The sequence below is a fragment of the Parasteatoda tepidariorum genome, chromosome 2 (assembly GCF_043381705.1).
Source record: "Parasteatoda tepidariorum isolate YZ-2023 chromosome 2, CAS_Ptep_4.0, whole genome shotgun sequence".
NCBI classification, from domain to species: Eukaryota; Metazoa; Arthropoda; class Arachnida; order Araneae; family Theridiidae; genus Parasteatoda; species Parasteatoda tepidariorum.
The window spans coordinates 44,346,794-44,370,023 of record NC_092205.1 but is presented as its reverse complement, the minus strand read 5'-3'; the positions used below and the strand labels follow the sequence as shown (position 1 = coordinate 44,370,023).

Below are 23,230 nucleotides of genomic sequence, written 5' to 3'. Positions count from 1 at the left end.
AGCATTTAGCCCAATAGCGAAACATAGCACAATTAACATAGTACGATAGTGGATTCTACTGATTTACAATCACGTGTATTTACAGTTTAGTTAATGGAGAGAAGTAAAGCAGTGGGATAATAATAGAAAACAAGACAAATCAAAGAAGAAGAAAAACGAAAGAAATAGGGGCAATGTGAAAGAAGGAATCACATTAAGTGATTTCTTCTTTCACATTGCCCCTATTTCTTTTTACAACTCGGGAAATTTTTTGAGGGTAGGCAAGTGAGCGAGCTTATATTTAAGTATTATAATATCGATTAGTTAGAGCTTTGATGGCTTAATGGTTGAGGCACTAATCTGTCAGTAGGGAGGACCGGGGTTCGATCCCGGTAGCGGCTTGAAAGCTACCCTGCTTTAGACCGTCTTGAAGTAAACACGTCCGGCGCGCAATGCGGACAACATTGTAACCGTCTCGTTGGTCTCGTAATTGCGAAACTTCCTTCCAATGATTTTTTATTTTAACTTCCTTTAGCGACATAAAATTGAAGAAAATGATGGTAAGAATATGCTTTAGAAAAACGTAATTGTGCGGAAAAAAATAATTTTTAATGGTGTCAAATCTCTTTAATTTGTCAAGTTATGTTCGTATCCAACTACATTTTATTTTAAAATTCTAAAGATGTAAGGTCAGAATCATATGATGAAAACAATTTCTATTTAAACTACATTTAAAGGAAATACGGACAATTTTATACGTATTCCATACATATAATGTTGGACCCATGATTTTTTTGAAGCATTTTCTAAAAGTAGTATTTATTTACTAATGTTTTTCGCAGCTATTATAATGCAGGAAGTTTTTATGAAACATGATTTTTTTTTCCAAGTTTGAATTTTTTTTATAACTAAAGCTTGGAATATTCCAAAAATTTCTAAATAAGTAAGAATGGAAGCTATTTAAATTCATTATATATTCATTGTACAGTTTAAAATTTTGAAAGGAATCAAACTATAAAATTCAGATAAGTTTTAATGAAATTCATAAAATAACTTTTCAAAAAAAATAAATAAATAACAGCATAATTTCCTGATCTAGATTTAAAAACTTTAATAAATACTAGTTTGTTTATATATTTTTGTCTTTAAGAATATAAATCCTAGTGAAATATTGTAATTCCGTAACGAAAACTGGTTAGGCATTTGAAATATGATCATTTACACGATCTAATTTACATTATTTCGATACTTTTTATTGTTTAAATCACGAAAAAATCAGTATTTTTCTTTATATTTTAATTGTATTTATTTAAATTTTTTTAACATTTTGTTCGATGTGTGTGTTATTATGTGAAAATAATGAAAACGTGAGAAAAAAAAGGGGAATGGGGAAGGAGGTAAATTAAACTCAAAAATTTTTTCTTATTGTTTTAAGGGATTATAAATTATATTCGGCTTTTAAAGACGTTTGCCACTCTCTCATCAGTTGGCTTATAAAAATATTATCAGTTGGCTCATATAAGTTAGTTGCCTTTTAAACATTTTTAACACATCATTTAATTGTTTAGTCATTTCAACTTCATATAAAATGTAAAATTTTTCTAGAAATAACTTAGAAATCTGTACATATTCGTGAACAAAAATATTAAACAGTCACATGTCAATGTATGGTCTTTTTATTTCCTCCCTTTTTTATTATTTTAGTATATTCAACATTTCTTTCAAATTTTAATACAACGTATTGCATCTAAAATTATCTTAAACTATACAATTTTATATAACTTTTTGAAAATATATGATTTTTCAAAATAAAACTGTTGTTCACTTATTCAGGAATTTTTATTTTTATTTTAAGGGAATATTTTGATTTTTGCAACTCTTAAAGACATATTCAAATTATTTCTTTTTCGGTTTTAAAAGTGTGGGGTCGGATAATTAAGAATTCAACTAGAAAAAGATTATGAGCTTGAAAACTAAAATATAATAAGCTATCATAAATTACTTCTTAAACCAACAGTTGAAAATAACCAACAATAAAGAGTGGTATAGGTAGGCATTTCAATATTTTTCATTTTTATTTTGAAACATTTTCGCAAGAAAAATAATATTAATAGTTTTTTTTTAATAAATTTTTTCTTCTTCAAAAAAGAAATAATAAAAACTATAAATTTTTTTAGACAAAAAGTGTAATGAAAGTATAAGCAATTTCGTTGCATTTCACAGTTTAAGTGGAGACGAAAATAATATTCTACTAAATTAATAAATGATATTTAAAATAAATATAGCTAAGAGAGTAGATTTTGAGAAAAAATAATGGAAATGAGAGTTGGAAAATTTATTTAAAACTGATTTTGTAATATTATTATACAATATCAATGTTTTGTTCATAAATCGATAAACATCGATTATCAATAAAAGTATAAATAAATCCATAAAAGCAGTTGGTAAATAAATGGGCAAGCAAATTGATAAATGACTTTGCTTAATGAAGGTATGAACAAATCAACAACTGCCTTTCGTCAATAAGTGCTGAAAACAAATTTATTAATATCATTAGTGAACAATTGCATAAGTGAACAATTGCATAGATTTTGTTGATTAATATAAGTATCTAAACAAATGATTAAACGTCGTTAGTTGATCAATAAATGTCTAAGTAAATCAGTAAATGTCTCAGATCAATAAAAGCTTAAAATTATCAGATTTCTATTGATTAATAAATTTCTGAACAAATCTATACATTTTTAAACAATAATATGTGATAAGAAATGTTTTAAATAAGATAGAAAAAAATGTCTAAAATGTACACAGATTTCTGTAAATTTACTATAAATCTCAATATAATATAGTTATCCTTGTAATTCATAATTGTTTGTACAAAATATTCATAAAAGATGCCTGAAATAAATAATAAATAAAAATGTTTCTAATCGAAATATTATGTTTTGAAATATTACACTGATAAATCTGGAAATGCTGCCTTAAATTAATATTGGATGCATAATAAACGAAAATGATGAACACAAACATGAAGACAGCATGGATGTACGAAAATGAAAAGTTCAATAAATCGAATTCGAATCGTTAGATATCCTGTTGAATCTATAAATGTTGTTTTAAGTTAATGAATAAATACATCGAGATTAAATGCTTCCAATCAGAAAAAAAGAAGTCAAATTCATTTTGTTTTTATTTTTTATTATCCTACTAAATCCATAAATACCTTCATAAAAATCACTTAAAATAAATCATAAACAGAAAAGTTTTTTTTTATTTTTTTATCAGGAATATTCTATCTTGCGTTTTGTTATCTTGAGTTTCGTAATATTACATCGATATTGTAATAATTATAATAATAATATAAATACTATAATATATGACATTAAATGCCTAAAACTTAAATTTGAAAAACATAAATATTAAAAAATATAAGTATTAAAATTTAGAATAATAAAAAACTTAAATTAAAAATTTAAAAAAGTAAAATTCAATTTGATGAACGAAAAATTTTGCTTTATTTTATTTTACAATCGTCGATGAACAGTCGACCCAATTTTGAGTTTACGGCTACCAATACTTAACTCCGTGTCCTTATAATTTTAAAACCAATCCAGAAGACAAGGGAACTCTTGATTCAGTACCCCCAGAGGTATTTATTGGTATAGGAACTTGGAGGACTTTGTGATCCAGACAGATTTAACGAGCACCAGTCACCATTTACACAGGGATTCTCAGGCCGGCGGGATTAGAACTTCTGTTCTCATGAGCAGGAGTCCAACGACCTACCAACCAGACTAGCCCGACCCGAGTTAAGTTATTTTGTAAGTAATGGCAGGTATTTTTACATAATTGTGTTAATATATGATTTAAAGCGTTACTACTAACAAATATGGCATAAAATCTAACGCAAGGAATTTGACACTTTTATACCTTCAGTAACTCAACTTTAATTATGTCATAAATATTCTGAGCAAATCTATGCATAAAAATATAAGTATTACAATTTAAAATGATAAAATATCTAAATTAAAAAAATTAACACACGAAAAGTATATCCTTAACAAACATCCTTATACAACATTTAAACAACGGAAGTAATTTTAACTTAAATCTGATAATACTAACAAATATTTCTTTACAATATATTTTTATATGTTTACAAACATGGTATATACCTAACGTTAGGAATTTGGCATTTTTAAACTTTTTGTAACAAGACTTTAATGTCTTAAATGTTGTTTTAAATAAATATATGTATATAAATAAGTATTGAAATTCCGAATTATAAAGTACCAAAATGCAAAGAACAAGAATTTAATTTAAAATAAAAATAAACTCCACAATGTTTAAAAATGCGATGTAAACAGTATTCAAACAAAGAGAGGCATTTCTATTTAAGTGTGATAATGCTAACAAGTATGTTTTAAAATGATAATGCGAACAAACATGGTATATACGTGTATATTCTAACGCTAAGAATTCGGCACTTTTATACAACTTTATAAAACAAACTTCAATAATATCATAAATACTATTTTAAATAATAAGTGTAAGCAAGTAAAATATAAGTATTGAAATTTAAAATAATAAAATGCCCAAAAGCAAAAAAAATTAAAATTTAATTTAACAAAATAAAAATTAACACCGCAACATGTAAAAATGTGATGTAAACAGCATTCATACAAAGGGAGGCATTTCTATTTAAGTGTGATAATACTAACAAGTATGCTTTAAGACGATAATGCTAACAAACATGGTTTATACTCTAACGTTAGGAATTCGGTACTTTTATGCTTTTTGTAATTCTACTTCAACTTCAAAACGGTCTTTCATTTTCAAGTGCTTGACCATCAGAAAACATGTTAAACATTCACAAAATCTCTATGAACTGCGCCGAAATAACTTAGATAAGAAAAAGTCCACTTGTACACGCGATGTATTGGGGGTGAGGCATAACGGAGGGGTGTACTTCAATGCAATGCCGCACTTTAATCCTTCTTTGGAAACAGGGTTGGCTAATCCTATACCTCACTTGTATCAAAAAAAGAAGTATGAGCGATATACTACAACTTTTGTATTATGTGCGAAACACTTAAAAAAAAGTTTATGGTATTTTTGGAATTTTTAGAACCTTTTGGTACTGAGAAGCTTTTGAATTATTTTTATAAGATCGATTCTAAATTTTTTCCATTGCCCACGGAGGAAAAAAAAAAGAAAAACTCATGTAAAATTACTGAACTGAATGGTGATGAAATTCCTGGTAAAAGAAATACCCATATTTCTGGTTAATGAAACCAAAAGATATACGGTATTTAAACCATTTATTTTGCAATTTTTTCGTTCTTATGGTAAGGGTTCCCAGGAAAATCTGGTTTTCAAAATTATAGTTACCACATATTAGTAAAATAACATATTAATATAAATGCTACCACAAATTTAGTAAAAAATGCAAAAGAAAAAATTGGATTTAACCGAATAAATGTATTTATTATAATAAAATTACCAAAATTTGCTTCATTTACCAAACTTATTACGTTTTATAAAACTATATATTATTGTTAATTTCACCAAAATCACTTCTTTAAAAAGTACCGAGTTTTGTGGTGTTTCCATAGAGCCAGAAACATGGAAATTTTTCCTTTTTCTGGAAGATTTGACCATACTTTTTTTCTGGGAAGTGTTTCAGTGCGATTATAAATTGAGTAAATGTTTTAAGGTAATGTGAATTTAATAAAAATATTATTGTAAAGTTGTTTGATAAATGTTTGCTTCCTTTTCTCATTTAAATTAAGTATTTTAATTTTGAGAAATCCCATGTTTTTTTCCTATTATTTATAAATTTTCATTAATTTTTTTATATTACTTTTTATGATAATTTATGCCCCTAATTGTAAGTTCACTCTTAATATTTCTCTTTTTCAAAAAAAAAAATAAATAAATAAAATAATAAATAAATAAATGAATAAAAATTCCGAAAAAATATTTTTCTCATAATTTTTTTTACATCTTTCCATTTTAATAGAATTTACTTCAGTTTTTAGGCAGTTGGCTTATTTTCTTCTCAAATTGGGATGATCAAAATTAATGAGTTTTTTTTTTAATATAAATTACCTTACTACGTTCTGATAATTTTTTTTAACATTTGTAAACAAATTTTTTTGACGTAGTTCCGTTACGTCATGGTCAACGAAACTACTACTATTACATTGTCAAAAATTTAAATTAAATAAATAAATGCAACAGATAGACAACACGCGCTTTACCCAACAATGGATAAGGCTCTGTTAAAAATATAATATTTTTAATAAAAATAAATACTGAGTGACTGAAATATTTTTTCTACTCATAAAATTGCCGATGAATATATAATTGTGTTGCGAACGTGGCTGAAGAAAAATTTTGAAGCATTTGTTTCAAAACATAAGGATCCGTCTGAGGTTTTTCTTTAGAAATACATTAATGTAGCCATATCTTTCAGTAGACAAATTGAGTTTCCTTCTAATATTAACGAAATTATTTTATGTAGATTTATTTTATGCTTTTTTTTAATGTAGTTTAAATTGTTATAAGGCTGTAATTCATACCTTGATAAATATTATTAATTGATATTATATTATTGATTGATATTACATAATCCAAGAAGTAAAATAAATCTTTTGGTCTTATTCACGTATGCATTTAATTAACGTTTTTTAAGCGTTGATAGTATCAATTTCAATTTAAACTTTAGTAAGATTAATTGATTATGTAACATACAGGCTNTATTACTTTCATAAAACCATATATTAATGTTAATTTTACCAAAATCATTATCAAAGCCCTTCTGTAAAAAGTACCGAGTTTTGTGGTGTTTCCATAGAGCCAGAAACACGGTAAATTTGACCTTTTTCTGGAAGATTTGACCATGCATTTTTTCTGGGAAGTGTTTCAGTGCGATTATAAATTGAGTAAATATTTTAAAGTAATGTGAATTTAATAAAAATATTATTGTAAAAATGTTTGATAAATGTTTGCTTCCTTTTCTCATTCAAATTAAGTATTTTAATTTTGAGAAATCCCATGTTTTTTTTCTTCTATTATTTATAAATTTTTATTGATTTTTTTTATTACTTTTTATTGTTATTTATGCCGCTAATTGTAAGTTCACTCGTAATATTTCTCATTTTTTTAAGAAAATAAAAATTCCTAAAAACATTTTTCTCTTTCCATTTTTTTACAACTTTCCATTTTAATAGAATTTACTTCAGTTTCTAGGCAGTTTGTTTATTTTTTCCTCAAATTGGGAGATGATCAAAATTAATGAGTTTATTTTTTATAAATTACCTTATATTAATTACCTTTTATAAATTACCTAATATTATAATTTTTTTTTAACATTTGCAAACAATGTTTTTTGATGTAGTTTCATTATATCATTGTCAAAGATATTACTACTATAACATAACTTTTACATTGTCAAAAAATTAAATTAAATAAATAAATACAGCAGATAGACAACACGCACTTTACCTAACAATGGATAAAGCTTTGTTAAAAATATAATATTTTTAATAAAAATAAATACTGAGCGGTTAAAATATTATTGCTACTTATAAAATTGCCGACGAATGTATAATCGTGTTTGAACGGGCCTGAAGAAAAATTTAAAAGCATTTGTTTCAAATGATAAGGATTCCTCTGAAGTTTTCATATAGAAATACATTAATGTTACCATTTCTTTTAGTGGACAAATTGAGTTTCTTTCAAATATTAACGAAATTATTTAAGTAGATTTATTTTACGAATTTATTTTAATGTAGTTTAAATTGTTTTAAAGATGTAATTGATAGCTTGATAAATGTTATTAATTGATATTATATAATTAATTGATATTATATTATCCAAAAAGTAAAACAAATCTTTAGGTTTTATTCACGTATGCGTTTAATTAACTTTCTTTAAGCGTTGATAGTATCAATACCAAATGAAACTTTAGTAAGATTATTTGATTATGTAGCATACTGGCTATATACATGACATCTACTGAATAATAGCTACTGATATATATTGAACATAATTTGACAATTGTTACTTACTTGATAATTGCAGCTGATGCATAGTGTTAATTACAAGATAAATGCTACTTATGCAGTCAATTACATGACAATTGCTTCTGATACATAATAGTAACTTTTTTTAATATTGCTACTGATTGTTACTGACAGTTGTTTGAATGGTTGATTACATTCCATTTTTGAACTATGTATATATTTAAGTTTGTTCATAAAGTTAAGCTACTTTTGATATTGAAATGATATATTATATTGTTGTTATATTGTTTGCTATATTGCTTACTATATTTGTACTTATAGTTAGATTGGTTGTTGGAGCATTGTCTTCAAAATAATTCAAGTTTATTGTTTCGATTGTACGTAATATTTACTTACAATTTTTTTCAAAGTTGTACCATATTATTCATAAATATGAAAATTTAAGAATTATCTGAAATTGTTTAGTTATTTTAAAATTATGCTAATGAAAATAATTTTTACCAAAATCATAAGATATTGCTCGGTTTTTTGTCAAGTTCATATCAACTAAATCTACGACAGACCGACGCCCAGTCTCTTTGACACTCTAAAGGAGCCGGTAGTAATCATACTTCCAATCCTTTCATTCTCCTTTACCAAAAGGTTTTGTGACCGAATGGGACACCTACTAGCATGAAGATTGACCACTCTTTCATCTTACCGACCAATTATGGGATGGTTAAAATCAGACCACCCTTCTCAAAGTCTGACCAGCATGGAAGATAAAAAGCTGGGCGAACACTTCCCGACTAAAGTCGCGATTTAAATAAGATCTCAGAGTTTACAAGTGCAACCAAATAGAAAGATCCAGCGATATTTTCTTAAAAGACCACTGTCCATTCCGTCCCAACACTACTTCCGCCGGATTTCGCAAAGGATCGTCCATCTTGCTGTAGGTCGGAAAGGATAATAAACAAAATAGCAGGAAAAAAATCCAGCGGATTTTAGGCTTGATCAAGCTTGAGGTGCAGGACACATTGGTCCGGACATCATAAATACATAACATGTGGTACTTTTAGCGATTTTTCCCCAGGAATTTTAAGTGCTGTATGGATTTTTTTCCCCTCCTTGAGTATTTTTTTTCCTTCCTTTTTCTAACGTCATTTTGTAAAGTAAAAAGGAAGCAAGTAAGGAAAGAAAAAAAAAAAAACCTGTGAAATGTTTGGTTTGGTCAAGCGTATTGAGGGCGATCAATTCAGTGCTTTTAGCGCTCTGAAAACGAAGAGAAAGTTCTGCCAGCTTGCTATCTTTTTTCTAGCTATTTTTTTTACGCTGTTTAATCTCTACAGGAAGTGAAAAAAGAATAAGTTACCTATCTATTTCATATTTGTTCATTCCCCCCCCCTGAGTATATATGTTAGTTAATCTATTAAGACATAAAAATTACCGCAGATGATTTGGTTGCATTTTTTGTGTCATTTTAATCGAAGAATTTTCTTCTACTGCAAAAGAGTGTTCATATTTATCCTAAAATTAATTTTCTAATTTTAATATATTAATAGTTGATTGCTATTTAAATTTTAATAACAAATTTTATTTGAAAAAATTTTTTTATTCGGAAAATACAACGAAACAAATACAGTAGAAATAGGTCCTGTAGGTTTTCAAAATTGAATGTGTCTTATGAAAAAGAAATAAACTTAAGAATAAAGTATAACATTAAAATTACATTATAATTATACACTGTTGCTAAAGAACTGTGTCTTGTATTTCCTGAAAGAAATGGTATTTAATTCGAGAAAATTAATTACGTTATTTTAGAATTGATAATTTCATCATCATCATTTTATAATTATGCTCTTTTTTAACTTTAAAGTATTGTTTTTTAATAAAATTTACCAAATCAGGATATTTTATAGTAAAAAATTACTCTGTTGCAAAATTTCAAAGATGTGAAAATTTTTTCTTAGCAATGGCAAAAAATATTTAAGATATTGATTCATGAATTTCGCATAATTCAAAATGTGAAATTGATTGAGACTACCCAGAGTACTTAATTAAAACTATATTTTAAAAAATAAAATAATTTCAAATACATACGTGGGTATTTCCTTTATTCTTCTAAACATAAATTTCAAGAGATGAGTATTTCCTCCTGTCTATTTGAACAGTGATTTTATCGACAGATGTTAAACTTAAGTTACAACTTATAATTTCGAAGTAAATAGTATTGTATTTGTTAGAAATCGTACATTTTTGAGTTAAAATTAAAGAAAGAGTCTTACATTTTCTCTCTATTTTTATAGTCAAGTTATCAAACTTGAAGAGAACGGTTGGCTACTTTTCAAAATTATGCATGACATCTCTATTTATCGTCTTTTGTTAATTTTGATTATTAATGAACTTTCGAAAACCACTATGATTTAAATTATTCTGATTTCCTCTAAATTTTTATCAAATGACTAAATCTAATAATCTGGACTAAGTAGGGGAAAAAAACAATTACAACAAATAGAAACAAACAGCATGACACTTCAAAAAGTACAGATATATTTTTCAAAAACAATGGGAATATGTTTAGGTAAAGATATTTAACTTACCATAAGCAACAAATTGCGCAATATCTATATTTATATCAAAACGCGTGTACATATTTCTTATAATTTAAGTGAAGAAATTATAGCTTAATGTTAATTGTTACATTTTAAAGAGCAGTTGTTTACTAACTAAATTGTTTTCACCTAAAAACCTCAAAGCAGGATGGTCAACTAAATACGACAAAATTATTAAATTTTCTTTTTTTAAATATTTAACAAAACTATCAAGAAAAATTTTATTGATTGAGATTAATAACTTTTAAAATAAATCTGTTACTTTTCATCCCGCAAGGGTAAGATACATTTACTTTAGTATCATTATATTTGATTTACTTTCTTCCTATTTTATAACCGGCACAGACAATTATGTTTACTTTCATAAAAGTAAATACAACTTTATTTCTCTCAATACTTTTTTTAGCCAAATTCCATACTTTTTTTTCCGATACCGACGAGGAAATTGCCAACAGAATATAAAACAAATCTCTTTCATGTTCTAGGTCCCCAAGAAAACAGTTATTGTTGACATAACAAATATACACCCAAAATTGCATCATAAACAACAGCACTAAACCTAATAACTTCCACTAAATGGCCAGGCAGTAAATTTGTACTGCTGACCAATCTGGCGACTACTTGGACATAGCTTTTGGAAATCACGAAACATAAACATAAAGAATAAGTAAATAAATAAAAGCAGTCCCAATTCTTATTTCCCAATGCTGGAAAAATCATCCCCCATCCCGCTTTTATGTGACGTCACAGTTCCGAGGGCCGTTCTTGTACCGGGGGAAATTTTTCCAGCCACTTGTGCTGTTTGAGTCCCCATGGAAGGATGGGCGGATCAGAGTGAGATGTTATGCTCTCTAATTAAGCGTACCAACACGCTCACTTAGCACGAAATCGCTTAGCACAGTAAACAAACATCAAGCTCTTACAGCTTGCTTAAGCCTAATATTCTTCGTCAGCAGATGATCTGATTAATTTTGAAGGCAGAAGATTTCTATTTTCGTTAAAACTATCGTTTGATATTTTTAAAAAATAAAAACGATAAAAGTGAAAATTGTAACTGTGGTGGAGTTGAGTTGTTAGGAAAGCGACTTTTTACGCGTGAGGTAAAGGACAAAGCCACGGCTCCGTTTACAGTAAGCACCGTTCAACCTGCGGAACGGTGTCGGCAGGAAAAACCTAACAGGGGCATCACGGGTGCCTATCCGGTTTTTCGGTAAGTAATAAACAAACAATTGTGAAATTGTAACAATACGATCTTTTTATTGATTTTTATCATGACTAGAGTTAATTCCAATATTAAATTAATAATTTTACTGGTTTACCTTTTAGAAATATTCTTTTCTGAATTATTCTCTGTTCCTCATATTAATTTATTTGTGCTTTAGAGTTTTAAATTATTTTCCATATACAAGTTTAAATCTGTTTTTTACAAACGGAATCAACAGTATAATGGAATTTTTTTTAACTATGTAGTTAATGTTTATGATAAATAAATGTTTTGTAAATATTTGTCATAATTAGAAATTCATACAAAAATATTGACAATATAGCAATAATATGATAAATGACATATGTATGATAAAATGATTAAATGTAAACACTATTGCATATCATGTTATTAGTTGTTATAACTTTTCCTCATAAATGTTCTTTTTAATTGAAACTGACAAATTTTTTCTTTATTATGGTGGCTGTATTTTTAGGGAGAATGATTATTTTTTTCATTCTCTCTCTATTTTTTCTTTTTTTTGGAAAAATTTATTTTTTAAGTTTAGTTCAAGCAAGATTGAACTTAACGCATCGGCATTTATTTCATCTGTGAGGTGAACCCTTAAAATAAAATTAGCTTAAAATTTTCAGAAAAAAAAGGAGAATGCTTTTTAACAAATAAATTTTTATTAACTGTCAGTAGTTAAAAGGATATACATCTGTTTTGTTTTTATTAATTGAATGAACATTTTATCTGAATTTTTGGATTATTTGCAATAGAAACGCTTTGCCCAGCTGATTTGTTTGTACAAACTGCCTAATATGGACAAAAAGAAATACGAAACTCTTACAAATATTTATTCACACATTATTTTAAAATTTGTTTACATTTCTAATTGTTTTCTTCTCTCTTCAAAAAATAATTTAATTTATGGAAGTATTTTTTAAATAAATTAGAATTTCATCACATTTCCGAATGTTCTACTGTGGAAGTTATCCATGATTAACCCAGTTCTTTCTTTTAAAAAAATGTAGTAAGTAATTGTTTATTATTGTTTTTATAAATTCAACGAATATTAAAGAAAAATATAGATGTTTATAGGTTTTCGTATGACAAATAATTGAACCTAAGAAACAAATAAGATCTCTAGTTGCAGATAGTCAGATAATAAAATTGAACTAAAAAAATATTTGTGATTTTTATTACGTATTACGATGTTATTACTGAGGTATTTAAATCTAAGAGGGAGTACAGTATCGCTTTAAAATAAAACCTGCTAAAGCATACATTTTGATGTAGGTAAGAAATTTAAAATACAAAGCGTTTCGTGTTAATTTATTTAAATATTTGTCTTTTTAGAGATTTGAGTGCCCCTGGGCAAAGTTCATCCCTCACCATTCCAGGGGCTACGGTGTACCAGGGTTGTGCAGGGGCAACCGACGACGTCATGCCTCATAAAGGTAAATAGAGCATTTTTTTTTTTAAATTTTTTTATTACCTCTTTTCTTAAATTTTTTACTAGAAAGGTAATTTTTTTAGTAAAATGAAGTGTTTACGTATAACATTGAATTGAAATTTTAAACTAAAATATCAATATTGCCTTTTTTTTATTATTATATATATTTTTAGATCAAATAATTAATAAAATAATTACAGTTATTTCATGTTCACAAAAAATTTTGGAAACACGAAGAAAAAAAAATCGAATTTCATCTGTGTTATGAAAAAAAGAAGTAAATAAATTGCATTCTATATAATGTTGGTATAAGTTTATGAAATAATAGGTAAAAAATTATTTTATAACAATTAAAATATAATAAATTTTTACCAATTAAAAAACTAAAAATACTGGTTAAGCTCTATCTTTTTTAAGTTTATTCTGCTTCTTTGAGTAAGATTGAATTATGTTTCCGCTAAATGATTTTTATAATTTAACTCTTAATTTAAATTGCAAGTTAAAGAGATTGAATTGAAAAAATACGTAATGTAAATTTTTTATCGAAACATTATATTAGATAGTTTAAAATTTAATTTAAATCTTTAGCTTTATATATAAATTATCTCCTAATTTAATTCATATTACAATAACATGAATTAAATCAGATACTCCATTCATCTAAATTTAATTAGATAATTAATAATTAGATTTTGCAAGCATAGTTTTGTAAAATTAAAATTAGGTTTTCATTTAAAGTTTAGCTAACACAATAATATTTTGAAAATTTCGTTTTAAATCTGTTATATGAAAAATTTTAAATAGGAAAAAAATTCTCCAATCAAGTTAAATTGCCATAATTTTCATATTTATTTCAATATAACTTCCGTACATTGTATACAGATATTTAAAAGATTTTGTTTCTTTATTTTTATTTAAACAGTTGTAAAGCTTTAAGTATTGAGTAAAGCTTTTAAAATAGTGCTTAAATATTAATCCAATAACGTCAAGCCTCCTTTTATTTTTGATATAACTTTTATAAATAGTTGAAATAGTAATGATAACTCTAACAAATACAATTGGATATTTGAAAGATATTGTTTTTGAATTTTTATTTAAAATATACACTACGAGAAGTAAATTTTAACAATATGCTTAAGCAAATGTCCTAAGACTGCTGCAATGTATGTTACCGCTACAATTAGATACTAATATGCCGTTATTAAGTTAAATATTATTACACTGTTTTAGTTTTCATACATTTCATGTTATTAAAAAAGTTTCTGCTTTTTAATGATACTATAGCTATGATTTTAATTTGAATTTAAAAACGGATAATAGCATTTATACTTTTCTAAAACTTATACGCAATTTTATTTGGTTTATTGTCTCATAAAATTATTTGCAACATATACATTTTATGCATTTCTCTCTTCAAAATTTGTCTTTTATTTCAAAGTAAAAAGATGATTGATAATAGCAAATCTCTGAAAATACAAGTATGATTTCTCATGTAGTTATTTTTATGTAAAAGGTTTCAAGCAATGAATTGAAATAAATTTCTCGATAAACTTTTTAGTTTTATCTATTCTTTTTACAATGTTTCTATATAATTGAATTGTAGATTTTTGATGTAGTAGTTTCTTATTATTTCTAAAAGTTATTCTCCTAAGACCATTTATTTTTACTTTATAATTTTTAATATTAAGGGCAAAACATTAGTTTTTTCTAAAAGACTCTTATAAAATTTTTTTGAAAAATAAGAAGAAAACAATTTTATTAAAAAATTAACTTTTGATTTATTTATCTTTAAGATAAGTTCAATTAAAAGTTATCAATATTTAAATTCCATGTTTTAATAAAATATGACATCTATTCATCGATTACGCAGATGTAAATTTCACTAATAGGGATATTAATAATTTGAGCAATTTTACAATTCCCCAAATTATGTTTGTTACTACATAATACATATAACTAATACATTATATATTATTATATAACTACATAATATAGTATTATATAATTACATAATATAGTATTGTATAACTATATAGTACAGATTATTTCCGTTACTTTTTTTCCTCAACGAAAGCTTGAATGTGGAAATAACTATATTAACCTATTTTTTGAAACAGAGGAATTGTAATTTTGAAAAAATGAAGATTTATAGAGAATTACAAAAGTAATATTTTTATGTATATATATATATTAAAACGTTTTAGTACTCAGAAGGTAAACAAACAATGGTTAAAAGAACCAAAAATTTCATTTTAACCAAATAAACAGATACATTAAATCGTACATTTTAATATCAGAGACGCCTTGAAGTGGTTAAGATTGATTATTTCGTCGATATATTGTAAAATTTATTAGAGTTTCTAATTTTGAATTGTATTGTAATTTATGATATAATGCACGGCAATTTTTTTTAATAAAACTTATAAGTTTTTAAGTATGAATTAAAATAAACTTATACACATTGGAATTTAAAAGTAAAGCTCTAAAACTAAGAGCCTTAAGAATTTTTTTTAAGTGGAATCTATAGAGGAACTAGTTTAAGGAAAAAAACAAGCAAATGACATAAAGTATTTATATTTTCCCAATATAACTAAAAAATTTCAATGAAAAAAGAGGAATTGAAGTTTTTATTTTTCCTAAATAGTTATGGAATTTTTAGAATGCTTCTTTAATGTTGAAATAATCTTTCAAAATCTTTGCTCATTTATAAAAGGGAGTAAATGTTTATTAAATAAGATGAATTTTAGAGTATTATCCAGATTAATTATCTATCTTCTATCTACTTTAGATTTTTATCGAGATTAATTATCTATCTACTATCTATTTCAGATTTATTGTCTATATTTTTTTCCTAATAGAACTTGGGTTCTTTGATTTACTATTTTGTAAATTTTCTAAATCTGTTAAAAAAATCTATAGATATCTTTTTCGGAAATTGATGTAAATTTTAAAAAGAATGAGTGATTAAAAAAAACTCAGCAGACAAATAGTTTCTTTACTTTAAATTTTTAAAACATATAGGAATGGAAAGATTGATAAAGTAATTCTTCAATTTCTCACACTTCTGTAATCACCAACAAAACTAGTTAAATAACTTTTTGATGAAATAAAACTCAAAACTCGAAATGCATTGAAATCTCTCCTTTCATTAATTTATGAACAACCTTTGTGCTTCTGTAAATTTACAATATGCACTTACGGCCACATCGCGAACACAAACGTGTTTAAGATTTAAAACTGTTTCAATTTTCTTATTTCCCTCGAAATCATGAGTATGAGTATGCGAAAAGTCAGTTTTCATAACTTGAGCTAGGGCTGTCACGGGAATATGATAAATGAATTTCTTCCTGGCCAGTCTTCCCTTCTTTATTCATGAGATTATTCATAGCTTGGCTGATCATTTCTAAAATGCTAAGGTCTAAGAGTCCGAATTACTTTCAGAAACTACATTTCAGGGTGTAATTGTTGAGGTTTAAGAATTTAAATGCCCATAAAGGAAAAGGGAAGAGAATGATTATATTTTTATCAAGTCAAGAGACTTATATTTGAAAACAATAAGTTTAATATTTTAACGTGGTTAGTTTTCTGATTTTGAAGCATTAATGTAGGTGCGTATTTTAAATTGGTTTTCGTTGATCATGTTAAAGTCTAAGACTCTGAATTATTTTCAGCCACAATATTTTAGGGTGTAATTGTTGAGGTTTAGAAATTTAAATGCTCATAAATAAAAAGGAATGAGAATGATTATATTTTTGTCAAGTAAATAGATTTAGATTTGAACGAAAAATAAGTTTACTATTTTAATATGTTTAGTTTTCTGATTTTTAAAAACTCGTGTACTTATGTGTTTTTAATTGGTTTTTATTGACCATTTCAAAAATGTTATACTCTAAGAGTCCGAATTGTTTCCAGACGAGAAAACTAGACATGTTCATACATGAAATATGTTTAGTTTTCTGATTTTTAAAAATTCTTATAAGCATGTTTTTTAAATTGGTTTATATTGATTATTTTTAAAACATTAGAGTCTAAAAATTCCGAATTGCTTTCAGACAGTACAGTTTAGAGAGTAATTGTATGAGGTTTAGGAGATTAAAAGTTCATAAATGAAAAGACGAGAATGGCTATACTTTTTTCAAGTAAATAAGATTTATATTTATACTATTATGAAAATGCATCGCTATTATGAAAATGCTATTATGAAAATGATAATTATGAAAATTCTATTATGAAAATGATAATTATGAAAATTCTATTATGAGTTTAATAATATGAAAATGCATTATAGTAGAAAATTGGTTATTCGGAGGTATTCGTAGTTTTCCTCTCCGTATAACACAAATGCTAGTTAGTTCCATCAAATAGGTCTCCACGAAACTAAGTTCATCCCACTGCTTGATAAAGGAGTTGAACATCTATAGTCGTATCAACAGCAAGTAACAACAGCTGCAAAATGTATCCGGGATAAATTATTTTAATTTAATCATTCGCTAATCATCTTTAAAAAAAGCTTTTAAGTGTTCGAACTATTTTTAGCAACATTTTACTAAAAAAAGTTTTCGACGTTTAAGAAATTAAATATTCTAAAACAGAAAAGAGAAAAAAGTGCAACTGTTAATTAAAAGGATATGCATTTAAGAAATAAAATTTCTGTTTTAAATAAGTTCAGTTTTCTATGCATTCATCATCTTAAAGTTCAGATTATGTGGTTTATTCTTTATTTTAATAATTGGCTTATGATTTCTAAATGCAGCTAAAGTTTAATTATTTATTTATAAATTATTTTATTGCAAATTAGTTAAAAGACTACTAGTGTTTAGAAGAAATTTATAATTATACTCTAGATTCTAAATTTACCTTCAATTCCAATAATGTTCAATCTCAATAATTTTTTTCTAATGTTACTTAAAAATATTACCTTTTATTATTTATACACGTAAAATTAAAGAGGTTGGAAACAATCTGAAAAGTTCTTTTTTTCTTCTGAATTAAAATATAAAATATATCAAAATATTATAAATGTCTTTTCAATAGTTTTTACTTCTATCTATAATATTATTGCATGATGATAAAAAATTATAGAAAAAAAAAATTAAATGAAAATCTATAGAATAATCAAAAGATTTTACAAATCTAAAATATCCCTAAAAATCATTTTCTTTCAATCTTTTTTTCTTTTTTGTTCATGTACAATTTTAAAATTTTTAGACTAACTGAGAAATTTATTTGTAAATATATAACAATATTGATATCCTTTATAAAATATCTTGTTCATTTTTTAAAAAAAATTTCTATTTATAGAAATATTACTTTTAAATTAAATTCATACCTAAATGTTTCTTAAAAGAAGGACTGTTTGCTAATAGAAAGACTGAAGATATAATTTTGAAGCTTTTTTATTTTATCTGATTGTTATTTATTATTATTGGTTAATTACATTAAAATTCCACTATTGATGCATTGAACAATTTTTGGTTTGGAAAATAATTTCAAAATGATTCGATTCTTTATTAATGGTTATTTTCACTAAAATTAGACATTGGCTGTTTATCATAACAAGCATTTAAATAATATAATAAGTATATCCTACTAAAAAATGATGCTAGAGAGAGAGAAAAAAATTACTCTCGGCTACTGCGGTTTTTCTAGTTTTGTTTCTCGCCTTTATTTTTCCATTTTTCATTGGCAATATTACGTTTTATATTTTAAATCGCTTTTGTTCCTTCGCATTCACGTTTGGCAAGTTTAGCAAAATTAGCGACTATTTTTTAGAGCTGGAGTATTATTTCCAATTAGTACATTTTTGAAGCGAATGAAGTTTTTAATCAAGTAATTTGATCTTTGATTTAGAATAACTTTGTATTGTTATACTCAAATCCGAATTGTTTTTATTTTATTGTGTCCTACAAATAATATCTATCATAAAGGAACGCCCCTCAAAGATGAATGCCTGGGGGAGTCATAATTCGTCATAAACACCCTGGTTTTATATTCCTCCCTCGTAACCTATTCATGTTTTTGGTGGTATGACGCATGTTCACACCACACTAATGAGATCTCTCACTTGTGGCCGTGTAAATGGGGTTTACGATAAATATTCTTATGAATCTGACGATGAAAGAAAAAAGGGGAAATTATTTCGGGGGTGCATAGGGTGCCGGATGCTCCCGAGAACCCCCTATGGGAACCGGAGAGGGTAGCATCAATAATACTTTTATAAAACGTTTGACTGTAAATAGTAAATTAAATTATATGTAGAAAAGTCATAATTAAATAATGTTTTCAGGTTCTTTTCCCCTAGAAAACTGATAATAAAATTATTTCGTTTTGACTTATTTTCCTATTCTATTTCTCAGCTTATAATTTTTGACACTTATTATAACTTAACATTGTTTTTATGATATTATTCCTTATTCAGACAAAAGGAAAAAAAAAAGGAAAGAAAAGAAAAGAAAAAACAAGTTTACTAAATAACACATTAAAAAAAAAGTTTGTATTTCTATGTCATTAAGATTCGCGTTCAAATTTTATACATATTTCAAAATACTGTTATGTAAAATATGATAGTATAATAGTCCTTTGCTTATCATACTACATTTAATAATTATGTTTTTAATAGAAAATGTGGAAAATAATTTTATATTTTATAACTTTAGCAAGCGTTATCTTTCATTTGAAGTAATATTATTATGTACTAAAAACATTGAGGCTAATTTTAATATGCAAAAATGCAGTGACAATCCTATTTTCAAAAAATTAAAATTTGTTGAGAATATGTATACATTTTTTTGGTTGGATACAATATTTTACAAAAGCTGTATAAATACTATCTATGAATTTTAAGAATTACTGAAATGTGAGAATTACTGTGTGAATTTTAAGAATTACTGTGTTAAGCACATCTTTTCTTGCAATAAATGTGTAAAAATCCTTAATTTTATGAGATAATAATTAATTTTATAATTTTGTTGCGAGAATGTGCTACGTGTGGATAAAAAAGAACTTTTAAAGCCTGTAATCCAAAGATTTTAACAGTGAATTTTTTAAAATGATTTTCGATATAATTTCTCCAGGATGCTTTTATTAATGTTTTTAATTAAATGAATATTATTTTTGTCTCCTTCTCTCTTATCTTGCAGTCCAAAATTATTGAAATCGTGTTATTTAACTTGTAACGCAGCATTATCATATTTATAAAAGTTAATTGCACATAAGGTTGCTATAGTTCAATTAATTACATTTTAATTACAATAAGCTCATAAACATAGCTAATTAACAAAGATAATAAGCATAGTTAATATACTATTAATTATATTTGTTAACTTTGTATACCATTCTCAAATATTATAATCAAACATAATATTATGTTTAGCAAATCGAATCTTCTTACAACTATTCCATAGAAGTTATTTTTAACAAGTTTAAAAATAAATATATTTCGTGTTTAAATGTTTTCCTCTGCATGTTATCCTATTAAATTACAAAAAAACTAAAAAATTGGATATAACTTTAAACTTAAAAATTGCTTATAAATGAAGGTAAACTATCTGTATAAAAATTTAATAATGATAAATTTTCGTATATTTTTACTCTTCTTAGATAACATGCCTTAAATAACTTTATAGAAATGGAACAGTCAACAGTAAAACCGATTATTGCTTTAAAAAAACAACTTAATTTTGAATTTTATTAGAAAAATAACTTCAAAATTTGTTCCAGTTCTGTAATAGAATAATTTTAATTGCATTTAACTGAATATAATTGTTTTAACATTGCTAAATTTGTGTTTATGCTTCTTGTAAAAATGTTTTTTGTTTATTAATGTTAAAAAAGCGGTTGATATTATGCATGTAATCCCCTATAGATTCCAGACGAAGTGTATACAGCCCCATCCCCCTGATTGCCGTCCAAGATCCAGGTCAGTGATTTTGATTAAGATAATAAAATTCATGACCTGTTTCTGATATTTACATGTACTATTTTATAATAATCCAAATCCTTTCGTAAAAATTATTCAGATGTAAGTTTATAGCTTTTGTGCAGCATTCTTCCATATATTTAAAATATTTCTATTTTATTTACGGCTCTCATTTTAGTAAAAAAAAAATATTAAATATAGCCATAACTAGGAAGACTCTTAATAGTATAAGAAAGTTGACATGTTTTTTCTTCAAAATTTAAACAAATGTTGAAGATATTAAATTAAAATATTTAATAATGATTCAGTGAATGTTATTACAAATCCGACTTATAAATTCTTTTCGGTGTATTAAAAATTAAATTCAGAAAATTAAAATTTAATTTTTTGACTAAAAAAAACTTAGAACATTAGTTTTATTCATTAGGCATAAATATTCTTTAATTTGGCAAAAAACTTTTACTTGAGATCCGGACAATAAAACACAGCTTTTAAAATAAAGTTGGCGAAGCAAAAATTTTCACTTATCTAAGTTATATAGCTCCAATTTTTACATTAAAACTGAAAGCATATTTTAAATTATATTATCAATATAATTCAATGATATTTTAATTACATTACGCATTCCGCACACGGCTTGCACAGAACACGGTGCTGACGTAAAATATCGTCAGCGGTAGACGGATCATGGATTAGTAGTCGTAAACCCAAAAATTGGGTCGGTTGTTCAACGACGGTTGTAAAATAAAATTCATATAAAACAGACGTGGTGGCTCAAGGGATAAAGCATTCGCCTTCCAATAAAGTGAATAGGGTTCGAATCCCAGTGGTGGCGGGTCGATACAAATCCCTCACCCGACTGGCACGGACCGCAGTGCTGACGTAAAAATATCCTCAGTGGTAGATAGATCATAGGCTAGAGTCCCCTTGTCGTCAGGCTAATAGTAGAAGGTTTTCGTGGTTTTCCTCTCCATATAACGAAAATGCTGGTTAGTTCACTCAAAAAGGCCTCCACATAAATTTCTTCTTTTCTCCCAATTTCTCTCAATACTTGATTCAGGAGGTCCCTTGTCTTCTGAATTGGGTTCAAAATTACAAGGCTAGCGAGTTGAATAATTGTAGTCGTTAACCTAAAATTGAGTCGGCTGTTCAACGACTGTTATAAAATAAAATGCACTTAAAAGTTATAGAGCAATTAATACATCTAGTCCAATCAAAATTCATATAATTTCGTAACTGTTGAATTCAATGTATGCTATATAGACAATAAAAAGTTTAATTTTTTCCCCTTCTAAATTGAAGCTTGGTATGTATGTTTAACATAATTCAGATTCAGATATATGCCTGTTTAATTCGTATACATTCTCATTGCCACATTTTACGAAATTATTATTATATGAAGGATACCCTTTTAAATACTTTTTAAACAATTAAAATCAAGCTAAAGTTCAAAAGATTTCATTATTGAAACATAGAGAAAGTCCACAATCTTGTGTTTTATTTACTTCTTTTCAGCATTGGCCGAAAGGTAAAATTACTTTTTAATTCAAGACAACTTTAAATAATTATGAATACTGTCAGGTATTAAACGCTTAATAAAAAACGTAGAATTTCTTTCACTAATTAAGGCTAGTTTGTCCCAATGCTTTGTTTACGAGTTCCCACACTTTCTGGTTTGAGTTCCAAACTACAAAGCTGCATAGTTTAACATTGATAGTTATAAACACAAAAATGGGTCGGCAGTTTTGACGTTGGTAAAAAAATAAAATTCAACTTTGAACGAAATGCATAAAATAGTTATTGTTTGTATTATGAATCTCTTCAGTTTATTGCTAGATTGCATGCATTATTTTTACGATCTATTTTTTTCTGTTAGCATTCAATGTTGAACAGTAGATTTTCCTGAAGCATTATCCTACGTGAACTAATGAGAATTATAAACAAAATAAAGCTTGCTGCGTTTTTTTATTTCTTTTATTTTTATTGAAGATAGATGTTTCGAAATCAGGAGGTAAAAAAAAATCTTCTTAACCCTTTTGTCGAGGAGAA

The 23,230-nt window shown here is 26.1% G+C and overlaps 1 protein-coding gene across 8 annotated transcripts in view; it reads left to right on the top strand.

Moving 5' to 3' along the window:
- Positions 1-23,230, top strand: part of LOC107436595 (paired box protein Pax-6) — a 106,360-nt gene that overhangs the window by 19,520 nt on the left and 63,610 nt on the right. For 2 of the 8 annotated variants that reach the window (XM_071177517.1, XM_071177516.1), the window contains 3 exons: positions 13,167-13,267; positions 17,316-17,402; positions 21,128-21,181. In XM_071177517.1, coding sequence (XP_071033618.1) covers positions 17,384-17,402; positions 21,128-21,181 — 73 coding nt within the window. In that variant the 5' untranslated portion in view covers positions 13,167-13,267; positions 17,316-17,383. Of the gene's footprint in view, positions 1-11,391; positions 11,811-13,166; positions 13,268-17,315; positions 17,403-21,127; positions 21,182-23,230 lie in introns of those variants that run through there. The other 6 variants (XM_071177518.1, XM_021147580.3, XM_016048362.4 and 3 more) reach the window with 4 other exon arrangements.